Source organism: Dipodomys ordii, unplaced genomic scaffold (assembly GCF_000151885.1).
Source record: "Dipodomys ordii isolate 6190 unplaced genomic scaffold, Dord_2.0 Scaffold142, whole genome shotgun sequence".
In the NCBI taxonomy this organism is placed as follows: domain Eukaryota; kingdom Metazoa; phylum Chordata; class Mammalia; order Rodentia; family Heteromyidae; genus Dipodomys; species Dipodomys ordii.
This window is the reverse complement of record NW_012267358.1, coordinates 3,192,608-3,208,757: the sequence shown is the minus strand read 5'-3', so window position 1 is coordinate 3,208,757 and position 16,150 is coordinate 3,192,608. Positions and strand designations below refer to the sequence as shown.

The 16,150-nt window shown below is 44.3% G+C and overlaps 1 protein-coding gene across 5 annotated transcripts in view; it reads right to left on the bottom strand.

The window, feature by feature from the left end:
- Positions 1-877: 877 nt before the first annotated feature.
- The window catches only part of Dlg3 (discs, large homolog 3 (Drosophila)), a 59,107-nt gene continuing 43,834 nt past the window's right edge, over positions 878-16,150 (bottom strand). Inside the window, exons 5-14 of one of the 5 annotated variants that reach the window (XM_013031683.1) lie at positions 12,854-13,030; positions 12,551-12,626; positions 11,740-11,839; positions 7,264-7,305; positions 5,928-5,978; positions 5,268-5,369; positions 4,241-4,413; positions 3,763-3,872; positions 3,338-3,429; positions 878-1,781 (exon numbers count right to left, since the gene is read on the bottom strand). In XM_013031683.1, the coding sequence (XP_012887137.1) occupies positions 1,675-1,781; positions 3,338-3,429; positions 3,763-3,872; positions 4,241-4,413; positions 5,268-5,369; positions 5,928-5,978; positions 7,264-7,305; positions 11,740-11,839; positions 12,551-12,626; positions 12,854-13,030 (1,030 nt within the window). In that variant the 3' untranslated portion in view covers positions 878-1,674. Of the gene's footprint in view, positions 1,782-3,337; positions 3,430-3,762; positions 3,873-4,240; positions 4,414-5,267; positions 5,370-5,927; positions 5,979-7,263; positions 7,306-9,532; positions 9,579-11,739; positions 11,840-12,550; positions 12,627-12,853; positions 13,031-16,150 lie in introns of all 5 variants that reach the window. The other 4 variants (XM_013031680.1, XM_013031684.1, XM_013031682.1 and 1 more) reach the window with 4 other exon arrangements.

Here is a 16,150-nt window from a genome sequence, read left to right as displayed (position 1 = left end):
AGTGTGGAGGTGAGGGAGGCACGTTGGCTTCAAAGGAGCACAGTGGGGGTGGGGTAGGGCCTGGACCACACCTGCTACCTGCACTGGTGGCAGGAGGAAAACTCCGTGGACCCGTCACTGCCATCAGACTCTGGGAAAAGCAACAAGGCTTCACAGCTCACCAGTGAGTGAATCTTAGCTCTACAGCTCATTTATAGCATTGAAAGTCTACTTTCTTCTTCAAGAAAAAGTAAGCTACCAGCTGTTGGTGATGGGGCTGGGGTAGGGCAAATGGAGCAGCTGCAAAAGAAAAGAAAAGAAAAGAACCAAATCCAACTCACTACATGGCTGGCCATGCCTGGTGCTGTTCCACTGTCCTGGCACTGAGCCAGAAGGCAAGCACCTCCCTGTCCTTGTCAATGGCCCCTTGAAGGGCCCCAGACAAACCTAGCATGTCCTCAGTGGGTTAGTGGAGGCCAGTATGCACTGCAGAGCCCCAGCTTTCCCTCTGCTGACTCCATGGATGGGCCAGACCTGGGTCACCTACTACATCCCGGGTCCTGGCTCCTCTCAGAACCTCACAAGCCTTTAGAACACTGGCAAATTGGATTCTACGCATTCACTTAAATAGGAAAAGTAAAATTTGGAAGAATGAAAAGGCTGATACAGTAGCACAACATGGTTTTGGTTTAACAGCAGCTTAAAAATGAACAAAAAAGAGGAAAGCTCTCATGCAGACACATCAGGTGGCATAAAACAATAGGCAAGTTTATCTGGAGCATCAGTTACCATTCTCTCTTCCCACACAGGGAGGGGCTGGCTGCACTGCAGGGGCAGCAGCTGCTCTCTCTGGGCTGTCAAATCTCCAAATCCTCTGTCCCCCTAGCAAAGCCCTGGAGCAAACCTTAGCTCTCAAGAGAATGATCTGAATGCAAGTGAGTGCCCCTGGCGTGGCACTTATTATTTCCCAATCCCTTCCCAGCCAGGCGGGACAGAAGATGCCATCTGATTGGAATATGAAAATTAAAGCATTTCTCTAATAACATAGTACCATTGATGAAGTCTCCATAGATTTTCTAGTCCCCGTGTAGGTGAGTGTATATATATATATATATATGTATATATATATATATATATATATAATAAGAGAGTGTATAATATATATAATAATTTCTATGTATTTTATATAAATTACATATATATATCTATATATAAATAAGATACTTTCTGTTGCCATTATTTTGCACCGTTCAGAGCTGCAAGCAGTACAGGTGGGTAGAAATGCCCAGGAGCACCTCATCACGTGGTGCTGTTAGATCACTTCACAAGCCGTGCAGCTATCCAGAGTCTCTTTCCATCAGTCCTCCTCTCTTCTCTTCGCTTCTGCTAGGTGTTTATGAAAACAATGGCTCTGATGGATTCGCACCTGTGCTAGCGCTTGGGAAAGGTCCATGCAGGAATGGGCACAGTCACATGATGAGTGAGATGGCATCATCCCAAAAATAAAACAAAACCAAATTAAAAAAGATAAGGAAAGAAAAATACAGGACTAGAAAACTCAATTTTTGACATATCTTAAAAAAGGGGATAAGAACAGTAGTCATTTGTTCTCCCCATGGGGACAGGAATGAAGAGGGAGGAGGGAAGAGGGACTTGATTTCTTCTGTTCACAAGAGAATGGTTGGAGGGGATTCTTCAGAGTTTTTCAGGGGATGGGACCCAAATGTAGTGCCCAGACTGGTCCTCAATGATTTGTTTGATTTTGTTATAAATCTCTTCCAGTGAGTCACCCTGTACAATGGCTGAAGTGAAGAGGAAAACAAAATTATTACTGTAGTCTATAACATACCCCCCCATCCCCCGGCCATCCTGCCTCTCCCATCCGTCATGTGATGTCCCCTGTGCACAGGATACTCAGGGAAGCATGGGTTTGTGTTGCTAAACAGCTGTCTGTGAGTTCAGGGCAGGAGGGAAGCTAGCTGGAGGCCTCAAGCCCAGAGCTAGAAGTCAGCTTTTTAAGATAGTGAGATTAGAAACCAATGAACAGAAAAATGTATTGATTCAAAAGATGTTTAATGAGCCACCCACAACATGCCAGACACTGCAGTTCATGTTGCTCTTGGCTGCCATAAGGATAGCAGTCTCATTCAAAGGCCTGGAAAATCCCAATTATCCAGAGGAAAAGGAGAAAGCCACAATTTCTGGCAAGAGGCAGGACACCTGGGGCTATCACATCTGCTCTGTGTCAGAGGTCAGCCCAGAGAACAAGGACATGGACACTGACAGGAAATTGAGCTCCAAAGACTCATGGTGTGCAAGCATATTTCTGAGTTCTGGTGGTGTTGGTGTTTGTTGTTTTGTGGGGTTTTTTTTGCAAGAACTGGGGCTTGAACTCAGGGCCTAGGCGCTGTCCCTTAGCTTTTTTGTTCAAGGATATGCTCCACCACTTGAGCCACAGCTCCACTATAAGCTTTTGCTGCTTACACAGGAGATAAGAGTCTCTTGGATTTGTTTGCCTGGGCTGACTTCAAATCATGATCCCTAGATCTCAGCCTCCTGAGAGATCCCCCAGATCTCACACCTCCTTATAGGTGTAAGCCACTGGAGCCCAGAACATTTTTGAATTCTTTACCCAGTTAACCTAGCACCACCAGCTAGAATTTACTCACCATTGCCCTGCATACACACAGAATCTGTCACTGTTTTTAAAAGGTGAGGGACAATTACAAGGGAATTTCTGCAACTTCTTAGGAACTGACTTTCTAAACCAGATGACCATATAAACACACACACACTCACACTCACACACACACACACACACACACACACACACCCCTAAGAGATAACTTGAATATCACACCACAAAATCATCATCATCAACAAATGTTTATTCAGTACCTAAAACATGCAAGGCAAAGAAAGATCTGGATGGGAGGGAGGAAAACAACATAATAGAGGGACCTGCAATCTAGCAGAGACAAGAAAGCAGAATTGGGAGAGAATGAGGGAAGGGGTGATATTGTCCAAAAAGAAATATACTCTTTACCTGACCTACATAACTGTAACCTCTCTGTATATCACCTTTATAACACTTAAAAACATTTACTCACCCCTCAAAAATGAAAACTAAATGAACCAACCAACATTTGGAAGCATTTGCGGAATGGTTTATGAGAGAAATTGGTAAACTGTGACCAGATGGGCGGGAGGAACTCAAGTGCTCGGACATGTCAGAGTTCAACAGCTCAAATGAATGGAGCAGCTCTGACCCTAAGGCCTAACCCTTTCTGAGCCGAACTCAGAAGCAGGTGTCTGGCTAGTTTCATGGAACCCCAGGCAGGGTAGCAGGGATTCTTACCTGTAAAATATTCTCCAAATTCCTGCTCCAGTTTCATGGCTTTGTCATAGATCTTATTTGCTTGCTCATATGTCTGCCGTCGGTTCATTTCCCTGCCAAAGACACAGAAGAAGCAAAATAGCTCCAAAGAGGGTCTTGTTTTTATGATCAAAAAGGAGTGATCCAGATTCCCTGAAAAATCTGCCAAACTATCCTCTCAGGGAAGCCCCTAACTCCATCCGCAAACCTCACAGGTTTCAAAGCCCAACTGAAACAGCATGCACACACAGGCACTCAAACAGAAAGGGCAGCAAACAGTCAGAACTGGGCCAGTTTCCTTCTACATCCACTGGGTCCTAACCCCGCCCAACAAATCACTTTACTCTCCATTTCTGTTCCAGCAGCCTATCCTAGTAGGGCATGTCTGACACCAGCAAACAACTTACATAAGTGCTTCAATGGATTTGGGCTTGATGAAAATGGCAATGGGGTAAAGTTGTGCTTGCTGCAGTCTCTTGATAGCATTGCCGGAAACATCTAAGATGCAGTGCTTGCCCTGAGGAAGCAGATTTGTGTCAGTCCTGCTCCTTATCCACCTACCCCCACACAGAAATCTAGTGGCATTTCAAATGACACTCAGGGCACTAAGGACACCCAGCATGACCCACAATATCTTTTCTCTGACAGAAAAGACCATATCTGCCTAGGGAGTCCCCTCTTCTCCAGTGGATGACAATTCAGTGTGAGACACAGGAGGGATAGGTACCTCCACCCAAGGGCTGGAATCTGCAGAACTGCCATGGCTTTGGTCAGTAGGACCACTAGGCCCCATCGTAGAAGGATGAGAATACAAGTGCAACAGAACCAGGATATCTGTCTTGCCTCTAAGGCGCATGGGAGGTCTGGCCACCTCTCTCTGCTTACCCTCTCTGCAACTGCCCGTACTGACTGGATGCTGGTCCCGTAGAGATTATCATTGAACTGGCCTGCCTCAATAAACTTGTTGTCCTGAATATCCTTCTCCATCTGTTCCCGGGATACTACAAAATGATAGTCCTGTCCATCCACTTCATTTTCACGCCGAGGCCGGGTAGTATCTGAAGGGGAAAAAAAAGGACCACCATAAGTCAAAGTCAAGGACAGTGATCGGCTCTGTGCCATAAAAGTTGAATTGTCTCTCACCTGGGAGGGTTACAGGGTCAATTTAGGCTTTTTTAGATAATTGGGGGGAAAAGTAGTTGGGAACAGTTACTTTTCTTGCAACCTCCAGATGTCACACAAGTGAGGCTATTCACTTTATGTTCAACTGTACCAGAAAGGTGGAACTTCCTAAACTAGGGCCTAGCAGAGGGTGCATCTTTAAAGCACCTAGCATACAAGGCCCTATTTTGAATGACCAGCAGCACCCCCTCCCAAAACAAAACAAAACAAAACATTACAGCTGGGGATTGGTGGGTCAAAGCCAACCAAGGCAGGAAAGTCTGTGAAACTCTTTTCTCCAATTAACTACCAAAAAACAGGAGGTGGAGCTGTGGATCAAATGGTAGAATGCTAGCCTTGAACAAAAAACTCAGAGTCAGCACCCAGGCCCTGAGTTCAAGCCACAGGACCAGCATGTATGTGCGTGAGTACACACATGCATGTGCATGCACATGTGCACACACACACACCCCTGAAATCATAAATAATGCTTAGGCTGGGTCTCCCTATTTGTTCAATCATTCCTATTGCCTTGACAATTTCCCAAAGCAGCAAGTGAGCAGCCAAGCTGGGTGTCTTAGCCCTCCGAACCCCATCTACTCTTAGGACATCTATCACTTTGTACTCTTTTTCAGATGTATCCTTTTCCCAAAAGGCCTAGCATCTGATCCTATCTACTTTCCACACAACACTACAATAGCAGTTCCCAGGGTGCCAACCCTCGCTTGTTTGGACCAGCCTGGGCTCTTACGTGGCACACAGGATCCAAATTTATGTGGGAACTCAGAGATCAGGTCATCATTGACTCGGTCCTTCATTGGGCCCAGGATGATCACGGGCCTGGCGTAGTGAACTGGGAATGGAGAACATTGAGACAGTGAACAGAAGCCCTGCAGGGAAGCCCATCCCACCTTTGAGTCTGGCTAGAACACATTCATTATGGAGCCACCACTCAAAAAGAGTGAAGTATCCACAGCCATTCTCTGGTTCTTCACTACAAGAACACTGAAGATCCTTTCATTGGATAATACGTAAGTCTTGGGACAAGTCTGAAGCCAGAAGCTTCAGATTCCCTGTCCAAGAGATTCAGGAGAGAGCTCTGTATGGACACCAGCCACCCAACAAAGATTTTTACAGGGCAGACACCCAAAAGAGGAATCCTTTTCTGCAGTGGCTATGCCCATTGAAACAGACCTTTGTTGTAAACCTGCCCTCTCCTTGGAAGACCTCCCAAGAACAGGCAAAAGCATAACTTCCATGATACAAGAGGAGGAAGAGTCCAAGTGCTTGATGTATAAGGAGCTGAGCCTTCCTCTTTCCTTGAACCTTTCCCTGTTGCTCTAGCTCCCACTGCATTGAGCCCCACAACAGGAGACTAACATGAAAGCAAGACTCTCAGAGGAGGGCTTACTTTCTTGTCGTATCACTGGTTCATATGATAAAATAGCATCCTCTTGTCCTTCTGTAACAAAAAGGAGACAGATTAGCACTGAATGATTTACCTTCCTGTGTACAACATTCACCATATCCCACTTCCACTGCAAAAAAAGCCTGATGCAATGGTGTTTGCTACTGCCTACCCATACTGTGGTCTAGTCTGCTTCTGTTGGCAAAAAGACTTGAAAAACCATCCTCTGGCCCCAGGCAGGCTTTAGTGGTTTTCATTCGGTGAAATACTGTTAGTCAAAGCGCCAAAGCCCAGAAGCCAGGAAACCACCATAATTTCTATCAGAACCATTTTTACACTTAACAATTGGTTATGATCAGTGGTTCCTTTGCTCTGGAAAGAACCACAGAAAGGGTTCAACTGGCCAGGACCTACTTGTCCAAGTCCTTCCTCTTACCTGTAGAGGCAGTAAGTAGTCCAAGGACTCATGCTAATCCCCAAACCTGCAGCCTAACCTTTTAAGGGTCTACTTATTCCCCCTGCCTCTGGAAGAAGCATCCAGAAAAGAGGTACATGGCCCCAGTGGCCCTTACGAGCAATGCAGAGCCCTCTCTGTCCTCATGTGGAGTTCCATGTAGCATGGCAACGACGAGGTTTTCCTAAAACAGTCACCAACCCACTTGGCATTGGGTGCCTGCAGATCCCAAAGTAGCTGAGAGTAATACTATAATACCAGGGAAGGCAGTGATATCTGCCTTGAGACACAGGGTGCTTGCTAAAAGGTTTCTTCTAAGATCCTAAATGGATTTTTGAAGGACTCTAGACACCATAGCTCCATGAAGGCCAATATTGCTAAAGTTTATCATGTTTAAGTTATGGTTCTCTGGTGTAGTCACAGAATTTTCAAGGAAAACTGATAATTTCCTTTCTGACCATATAATATATCCAGGAGGTAAGGAGTTCCTAGCAACTAAGAAAGGCAGATTTGGTATGCTATTCCACAGGAGCCATTTGGCTTTTGGTCTCTGAGCTAATCTGTAAACCTGGCAGCATGTACAGCCTGTAATGCTCATGGCAGGGATTTTCCCACTGGCAGTTCACTCTCCCCAGGATCCTAGGGATATTTTGAAGCCAGGCTGGCCAGAACTACAGGACTTATACTCTCTATCAGCCATTGGGCAAATTCATCCCACAAAAAAATGAGCAGACCATAGTATCTCCATGGGCTCAAAGTGTACGTGGCTCAAAGGAGCAGCAGCCTCTGAGCAGGAATGGCAGCCATGTGACACTGGAATGAGGATGGCTGGGAGACATGGTGGAGCTACATAACACAGGGGTGGGGGAATTGACACACACTTACTGGAACTGCTTTCGCTGTCACTGGTGTTGGATGTCACTCCCTCTGCAAGCCAACAAGAAAGAGACTCCAATTCAGAACACACCATTGAGAGGTCACATGCAGCACAAAACTCAAATGCTCCAGGAGTGAAATATTGAACTGCCAACTGAGTCAGGGCACAGGAGGCCTGCCACATCCAGGCCACCTAGTGGGAGGCACAGCTTCAATCCTGAAGCCCTGGCCACCTCCTATGTGTTCCCAGAGCCCTCTTCAGTCTGCAAGTCCTTCCCTAGGGTCCTTCCTTCCTTCCTTCCACAGCATTTTCTTCATATCAATCAAACTGTCTGACTTGGAAGGTTTCCAAATCTTATCTTAAAATGCATCTCCCAAAGCTAATGGCAGGAAAGAAGAGATAAGGGACAGTTGCAGAGAAAAAGCCAGGGAATATGCTGCTTAAACAGACCCATGTGGTACATCAAAACTAAGAGTTGAAGCATTGAACAGGATGAGCAGCTACTAGGAAACACTGTTCTGACCTTCTGCAGCCACTCCTGAAGATAGTTTGGCTTGAGTGGTAAGGGGGGGAGATGTGCCTCCATCCACTATCAGACAGACATGTCAAAATACAGAGACAACAAACCAACAGGAATATCTCAAGGACAAGACAGGCATCCTGTCTCAGACAGTTGGGATCTGCCCATCTCTGAACATGGGCAAAGGAAGCTCAAGCAGAGAGCGACATTCACAGGAGGCACAAACAAAGGTACCCCTCCCCCCAGACAACAAGCAAATGGAGATGGGACATGAAACAGATCAAACCATGGAGAGACGCTGCTCATTTCAGCCAAGACCACACTGTTCCAGATAATGATATGCTGCCACCCCCTCTTTCCCACCCCCCAGCTCTACCCCGCTCCAGCCCCCAGGACTGACAGAGTTGCCACACATGGCTAGTTCCTGAACACTCTTTGCTGGTAGTCTCTATCCTTTAAACCTAGATTATTTATTTGTTTTTTTTGGGGGGGTCCAGTCTTGGGGCCTGAACTCTGGGCCAGGGCGCTGTCCCTCAGCTCAAGGCTAGGGCTCTACAACTTGAGCCACAGCGCCACTTCCGGCTTTTTTCTTTCTGCTTATGTGGTGCTGAGGAATCTAACCCAGGGCCTCATGCATGCAAGGCAAGCGCTCTACCACTGAGCCACCTTCCCAGCTCCCTAGATTATTTATTGAAAGAGAGTATATACTGACAGAGACCCATCAGTGTGGCCATATATCTATATACCTGCCTGTAATAGGGGTGGCTGCTAAGGTCCAATCATTTAGGTTCTTGCATTTTCTACTCTGGGATTATTTTCCAAAATGGAATAGTTATTCAAAAGTTTCTTGGGATAGCCATGACAATATATGGTCTACAAGTGGTACAGATGTGTGATGCCCCTACCAGGCCAGCCTAGCATCTTAGAGATACTTTATTAGAAACACTCTATAAGGGCTGGGAAGTTGGCTCAGTGGTAGAATGTTTGCCTCGCATGCATGGGGCCCTGGGTTCGATTCCTCAGCACCACATAAGCAGAAAAAAAAGCCGGAAGTGGCACTGTGGCTCAAGGGGTAGAGCACTAGCCTTGAGCTGAAGAGCTGAGGGACAGCGCCCAGGCCGAGTTCAGGCCCCATGTTCAACAAGAACAACAAAAAAAGAAACACTCTATTAGAGATACTCTATTGACAGGTAACTGGTCATGCCTGTTTGCTGAGGCCTTGGATCTGCTCAGGTACAGGAGGACAAAGAGTTTCGTGGCACCCTTGCTCCTAGTTAGAGGAACTAAAATATCTGCAATGTCTAAGCTCAACATATGAAAGGAAGGCCATGAAAGGAAAGTATCAAAACTCTCTGAAGAGAGACTGTGAAGAGGAGACCCTCAACTCTTTAGTGTGCTATCAATGGGAGAAGAATCCAACTAGCAGGCACCCTGCCGCTGATAACAGGTTATGCATTCACTGAGTGCTTTCCCCTGGAGACATAGGTGGGTCCACCTCCTTCCAAGGGGGATGCCAAGCTCATGTCCTATCACTTGGTGTTGTAAAAGAAAATCACAGACATGAATATTAAGGATTTGTTACCAGGAGTGCAGGACAAAATGTGACTTTCAGAGCCACATGTACTTCCTCCTGCCACGGGAACAGAGTTCTCACAAATACTGCTCTCCCCTACCCTTCCCCATATCCCCTGTATCCCAACCCCACCCATCTCCACTCATGCCACAAACACAGTTAATAGTGTGTAAATTTGACTTACTCAGGTTCTTTGCTCCATAATAATCGTCACTTAACCCAGGGAAGTCCTGATTTCACAGACAGCAGAGACAGAAAGAGAGAGAGGAGAGAGGGCAGGAGGGAGGGAGGGAAATATGGATGGAGATATGGAGGGAGAGAATCAGGGGGAAGAGAAAACACAGAAAAACAACAAGGGGAAGGAAGAATACAGAAGCAAGTGAGCATTAGTGATAGAAGTATGAAGTCCTATGAAGATCTAGAACTAAAGGGAAGTGAAGAATTTTGCTGCAAAGAACATTCCAGGTCAGATAAGATTTTGGATTTAATGTTACTCAGTTTGTTGTCAGAGAGCCTTGGAGTAGATTAGCTCTTTCTGAGGTAGTCTCTCGACAGTGAGTTGTCAGAACCCAATAGACGACACACCAAGGTTTAGAATCCTTGCTTTGAACAAGTTTGTAGTTGTAGAGTCCAGGTGAATGCTTTACCCATGAAATCGCCATTTCCCTCTGTGACTGCATAAAAGAGACATATATATCTCCAGGTGCCAGGTGGCCAAACAGAATTACCATCCACTCTGGGGAACTTTTGCACAGTATGATCTCACTCTCTCCAAACTCTTAAGGTAAATATTTCTGCCATCTGAGGGGTGGCCACAGAGGCTATCCTGAGTTGCTCAGCTTCTGAAGAACAGGCACAAGGTACTTTCAACTCGTCATCCAATGGGCACTGTCCACTGACTGGGCCACTGAGCAGTGACAACTCTGCTGGCCAGATTGTTGAATGGAGGTTTTGGGACGTATCTGGTGTAGTGTGGTGACAATATCTCAGATCTGTCTCAGGTAGCTTTCCACTAGTGATGAGCAGAACCAACTCCCTCTATCATCTGTCATGGAGTACACCCAGGATGATGAGCCCTGGCCTTCATCTGGACAAGGGCATCTTGTATCTCTCGGGTTCATCTCAAACAGATATAACATAACTATGAACCAAGAGGTCTAAAAAGCACAATTTCCTGTTTGAATGTGACAGTCTCCTGCCAGTTCCCATGGCTGGAGACATCCAGATCAATCCATGTAAAGGAGGGAGTAACTAGTAAATGAGATGTTTACAATTCACAATGAGACAAATGAAACCCTACTGTTCAAGCTTGACCTGATGTTTCAGTTTAGGGTCAGAGCAATTAACTTCTGAGGCACACTGTAGGATAAGATTTATCAGGACTGGGTTGGGCACTGGTGGCTCAAAACTGTAATCTTAGGTACTCAGGAGGCCCAGAATCCAGGTTCAAAGCCAGCCAGAAGAGATAAATCCAAGAGACTCATCTCCAATTAACCAGCAAAAACCCAGATGTGGAGGTTTGGCTCAAGTGGTAGAATACTAGCTGTGAGTGAAAAAAGAAAAAATCACCAGAGCACAAAGCATGGAGCTCAAGCTCCAATGCCACACACACCACACACCACACACACACACACACACACACACATGATAGATAGATAGATAATTTACCAACATTGGTTATAAATATTGTTCAGCATTATAGCCTTTTCAACCAAATCAGCTTTGGGTCTCTTAATAAATCTTTATATAGACTATGTTGAACAACACTGCACCCATAGTAACTAATTTAAGCAGTAAAGGTTTTCTTTTGGAATTTGACTCTACAGGTACTCTAGATGACAGTAATCCTGAGCCTGCTGAGGGTCATGTAGATATTCTATGTCCTTCTGTATGTGTGCAGAATTCCAGAAACAGCCCCAATTCCAAGTGCCTGGGAAGGCTGAATTCTCCTATTGACATACATGAATGAAGTTAAGGAAAGAAAACACAAAAAGGCAGAAGCCAGGAGAGCAACAGAGTCTTTAGACCTTGTTCTCGTGAAGAAAAAAAACAACAAAACAAAACATTTTACTAACCCTGACACTGACTGAAAACTGTTCCCTACCCCCACAGCAGAGCTCCGTCTGGCACTTCTAACACCAGTGCCAGCGACATTCTGGAGACTGGAACTAGGACCAGCCCTACCTCAGAGCCTCCAGCTCAAGTGAGGAGCTGGACGAACAAGCCCAACATTCCCCTGTGCAGAGTGATTCTGCTTTGACTTTGCAAATAAGCAGGTGCATGCCACAGGCACACATGGCAGTGTCCAGACTCCTCATAAGAGAAGGGACAACTGAGGACAAGAGGATGGGGCTGCGGTCACTCTGCACTCTGGACTCTACTGCTACTTACGTTCCTGTATGCTGCTCTCCTGGGCCATGTTTTCTTTGCTCTTGTAAAATGGAAACTTTCGAGATAGGCGAAAACTCTTTTTACGTTTCGTTTTGATCGACTGTGAAAGAACATGAAGATGGAGGGGAAGGACAGAAGAAAAAAAAAACAATGGATTTTAAAGCATGCAAGAAAAACTAAAATGGAGACAATGATGACCTAAATAAAAGACCATCTCTCACAAATGGAATCTATGAGATTAAATGAAAGTTGATGTAAGAGGAAAATTGTTTACAGGAAAATGTTGTAGGGATGTTAGAGGTTTCTACCTAGCCCAACCTCACAGCACTCACTGGTACTTCCTAAAGAACAAAGGTCACTGTAGCCTCCTGGACATGTGCCCTAAGGTGCCACTGATTAGAGACAGTCATGTATTCCATGTCTCTCTTTCCTCTACTGTTCCGGAAGTTCTTTGGCCTGTGAAGCTCATAGAAGAAAAGGCATGACTGGAGAGCCCTTGTGCCTCATATGGTCTGAAGGGAGGCAGAAGCTGTAACCAGGAAGATACCCATGAGTGGTTTCCATCTTCCCCACCACACAGCCAAATGCGACACATTTTCCAGAGGAAGGGGAAGGGCCCAGACTAGCCATGGGCTTTTCAGTACTCCCTCTGCTTTCTGAAAAGCAGTCATATATCTAACAGGACAGAGCCAGCCCCCTGGAAAAAAAAGACATTCTTTTGCATTCCTCAGTTCTCCTAGCATCGCATCAAACTCCAAGACTCTTGCCCCTTTTCATATCCTGACAGATTTCCTTGGGGATCACCACTTACCCTGTTAGACTCAATCATCCCTGTCCTGGCATGGAATTTGACAGTTTTCAATCGAGCTCGCTCTTTCTTTTCCACCCTGTTTGAGAGTCAGAAAGAAGTATGGTTACTGCCAGATCTTGGTCTTAGCTGCAAGCACAGCAGCTACTATGGCTCATTCAGTAAAAACCTTGTCCTGAATACCAATCTTTTCCCAGAAATCATCATAAGACACATATGGTGCCTTCAAGCAACTTACAGTACAAAAGGAAAACAAGACAGACACAATGAGAATAAAAAAAGGTCTCACTTGTAATCATAACTCACCTCTTCTTACTGGGGATCACACCAATCTGCTCGCTTTCTCCATGTGGGGTCACCAGCCTTGCCTGCCACCACTCATCATCAGAGGCATTAATGACATGCAAAATGTCTCCATAAGAGAAGCTGAGCCCCTGGCTTGGCAGGCAGCTGTCCCGAGTCCGGTCATAATCAAATAGGGCCCTGAAACACATGGTGAAAAAGAAACTGCTCATCCCACCCCTAGAAAACACAATTCAGAAAAACAGCAGAACAAGGCCAACTTTATAGCATGGACACAGTAGCCTCACAGAAGAAAGGAGAAAGAAAGGAGTCTCTTGGAGACGGTATCCTTCTTTCAGTTCCAAATTGGTAAACATGGACGTCCTTCTCAAAGAAACACCCCCACTCACCCAAGGGGTGTGAAAGGAACTCTTATAGTTCTTATCTCCTGACTTCTGAACACAACACTGCAGCCTAAACTGGGACTGTACACTAACCCTTTCCCTCACCCTCATGCTAGAAAACATTCACCAAGCGGCTCTCTCAGTTTGCAAACATACCTTTGAAAAAGGGTTGAAGACATTACAAATAAAAACGGTTAACTACAATCCCAAATAAAGAAAAGTAAATGATGCAGGAACATTAAAGAAAGGACCAGTATCACAAGGCAGCCAAGAAAAAAGGCTAAGGTTGCCAGAGACCACACACATCCAGTGGTTATAAGGCTTTAAATTTTAAGGACAGAGTGACATTGTCCAAAAAAAAATGTACTCATTACCTGACTTAGGTAACTATAATCCCTCTGTATATCATCTTTATAGTAATCAAAAAATAAAAATAAGTAAATAAAATAAATGTTGAGAAGAACAGAACATGGATTAAGTGCATATTAGTTTGAGAGGAAAGGAGGTAAGGAGGGAGGGAAAGGGAAATCGAGAAAGAGGGAGAAAGGGAGGGAAGATGTTGAAATTAATTAGGAGCCAGGTGTGGTCTTGCATGCCATCAATCTTAGCACTGGCAAAGTTGATGCAGAAAGACTGCAGATTCCAGGTCAGCCTGGGCTACAAAGTGAGAATTTATCTTAAAAAATTAAAATTAGGAGAGATTAGGGTGAGTGTGTAGGAGATGAGAAGACAGAGTTTATTTATAATATAATGTATGTTTTAGCACTTCATAGAACTATACTTGACCTTGAACAACAGGGGGAAGTTGGACAAATGGTACTGTTGATATAAACGTTTTCTGGATGCCCAGAATCCAATTATGAGAAAATAAAAATGGTATCCAAGTCCATGTGAATTTTGTTTAATGACTTTATGGATGATGAGTGAACAAAGAATATTAAACAATGAATGGGCAATTGTTTTAGCTACGATTTTGTTACGGACATAAAAGCATACCATCTGAGTTTGAAATGTTGAAATATATCTCAGTTGCAAATTCAAGAGATTAATTAAGAATTTCTTTTTCAATTAATTAAAATTCCAAAGGTCTGAGAGTTCGCTTTGCCCATATTGTATCTAACTAATAAAGGAAACCCTTAAACATTCTCAAAGTTTCTTTCTACTCTAGCATTTAATGAGTCCGGGTTCTTTCTTACCAAGCTAAAAATTGTAATTCTTTCAACAATTCTTTCCTTTGTCATGATTTGGATCTGTTTTCCGAACCCATGATATGGCTTTTCTCTAAATCTGCTCTCATTTTTCCTGTTGAAATTTTGTTGTACTTAGAAATTAAGAAATTAACCCCAAGATAGGGACACAAGTGGTTTTTTTCTTCCTTGCTATTGTTTCTAACATATTTATAAGGTACCATGTGATTTTTTTTGTTGCTTTATATGTCCCTCCCCCATAGTATAACCCCTGTTTTCACTGTATTTGATGTTGGTACAATTTGTGGAGGGGAAGGGAAAAAACAAATTGTTTAAATAGGGATACAGATTGACCCATTGCAACAAAAATGAACTTAACAATTTAGGTAGGGTCGGGGTGAGGGGGCATAGCTGAGGAGGTGAGAGGGAAGGGATGGTAGGGGAAAAACAAAGGAAGGTGTAACAATGCCCGATAGGAAATGTACTCATTACCTTACTCATGTAATTGTAACCCCTCTATACAGTATCTTTAAAATAAAAAAGTAGGTCCAAATATATGTAAGTCCTCATTTAGAGCTGTCATATGCAACTCTCTGACCAGGTCTCTTAAATCTCATAAAAGTCACATGGAAGAAAGAAAGAAAGTAAGTAAGTAAGTAAGAAAGAAAGGAAAGAGCGAGAGAGAGAGAGGGAGGGAGTGAGGGAAGAAGGAAGGAAAGAAGGAAGAAAGAAAGAAAGGAAGGAAGAAGGGAGGAAGGAAGGAAAGAAGGAAGGAAGGAAGGAAGGAAGGAAGGAAGGAAGGAAGGAAGGAAGGAAGGAAGGAAGGACAGAGGGAAAAACACAGGGAAAGAGGAAAGAATAGACTAAGTCACCACTTGGCTATGTCTAGAAAATACTGCTCTTGTATTACTTAAATACTAAGTCTTCTTGGTGCAGGGCCTTGTGATAGACAGACAGTAGATAAAAAAGCAGAATAACTCCCTGTCCTACTCTGAAAGGAGAATCAAGGCCCAGAGCATTCACAAGTACAGATTACATCTGGTTTTGAAAAGCCACAAGGAGGAATTTCATTTTTTGTGCCAGTAGTATGACTTGAACCCAGAGACTTGGGTACTGTCTCTTAGCTTATTTTGCTCAAGGCTGGTACTCTACCACTTGAGCCATACTTCTACTTCTGGCTTTTTGCTAGTTAATTGGGGATAAGAGTCTCATCGCCTTTTCTGCCCAGGATGGCTTTGAACCACACTTCTCAAATTTCAGCTCCTGAATAGCTAGCTAGTATTACAGGTGTGAACAACTGGCACTCAGCTAATAATTGTATTTTGAACTGAGCCTGCAATATAGGTTCAGGAATTCCAAAGACGAAGATGGAGAGAGAAAGAGAAAGGTCTTTCCAGCTACAGGAACTGAGAAAGCAAAGGCTTGAAGGCAAGAAAAATACTGTGTATTTGGAGAGCACTCTAATCTGGCTGGGCCCCAAGAGTAGCAGAATGGAGCCTGAGTGTGGATAACCTGGACTGTCCAGCCATTCACTTATAGGCCTTGTGGGATTCATTTCATTGCCTTGGCTTTCTAAATTAAGATAAACTTCCATGTGGAATTGAACCCAAGAGCAAGTAAGCCTGAATATTAAAATCAAACAATCTCTTATATGACATATACTTCCCATGCTCAGAAAAGGTATATAAATTAGACTTTAATAAATTTTAAAATATGTCAACTATCTTCCT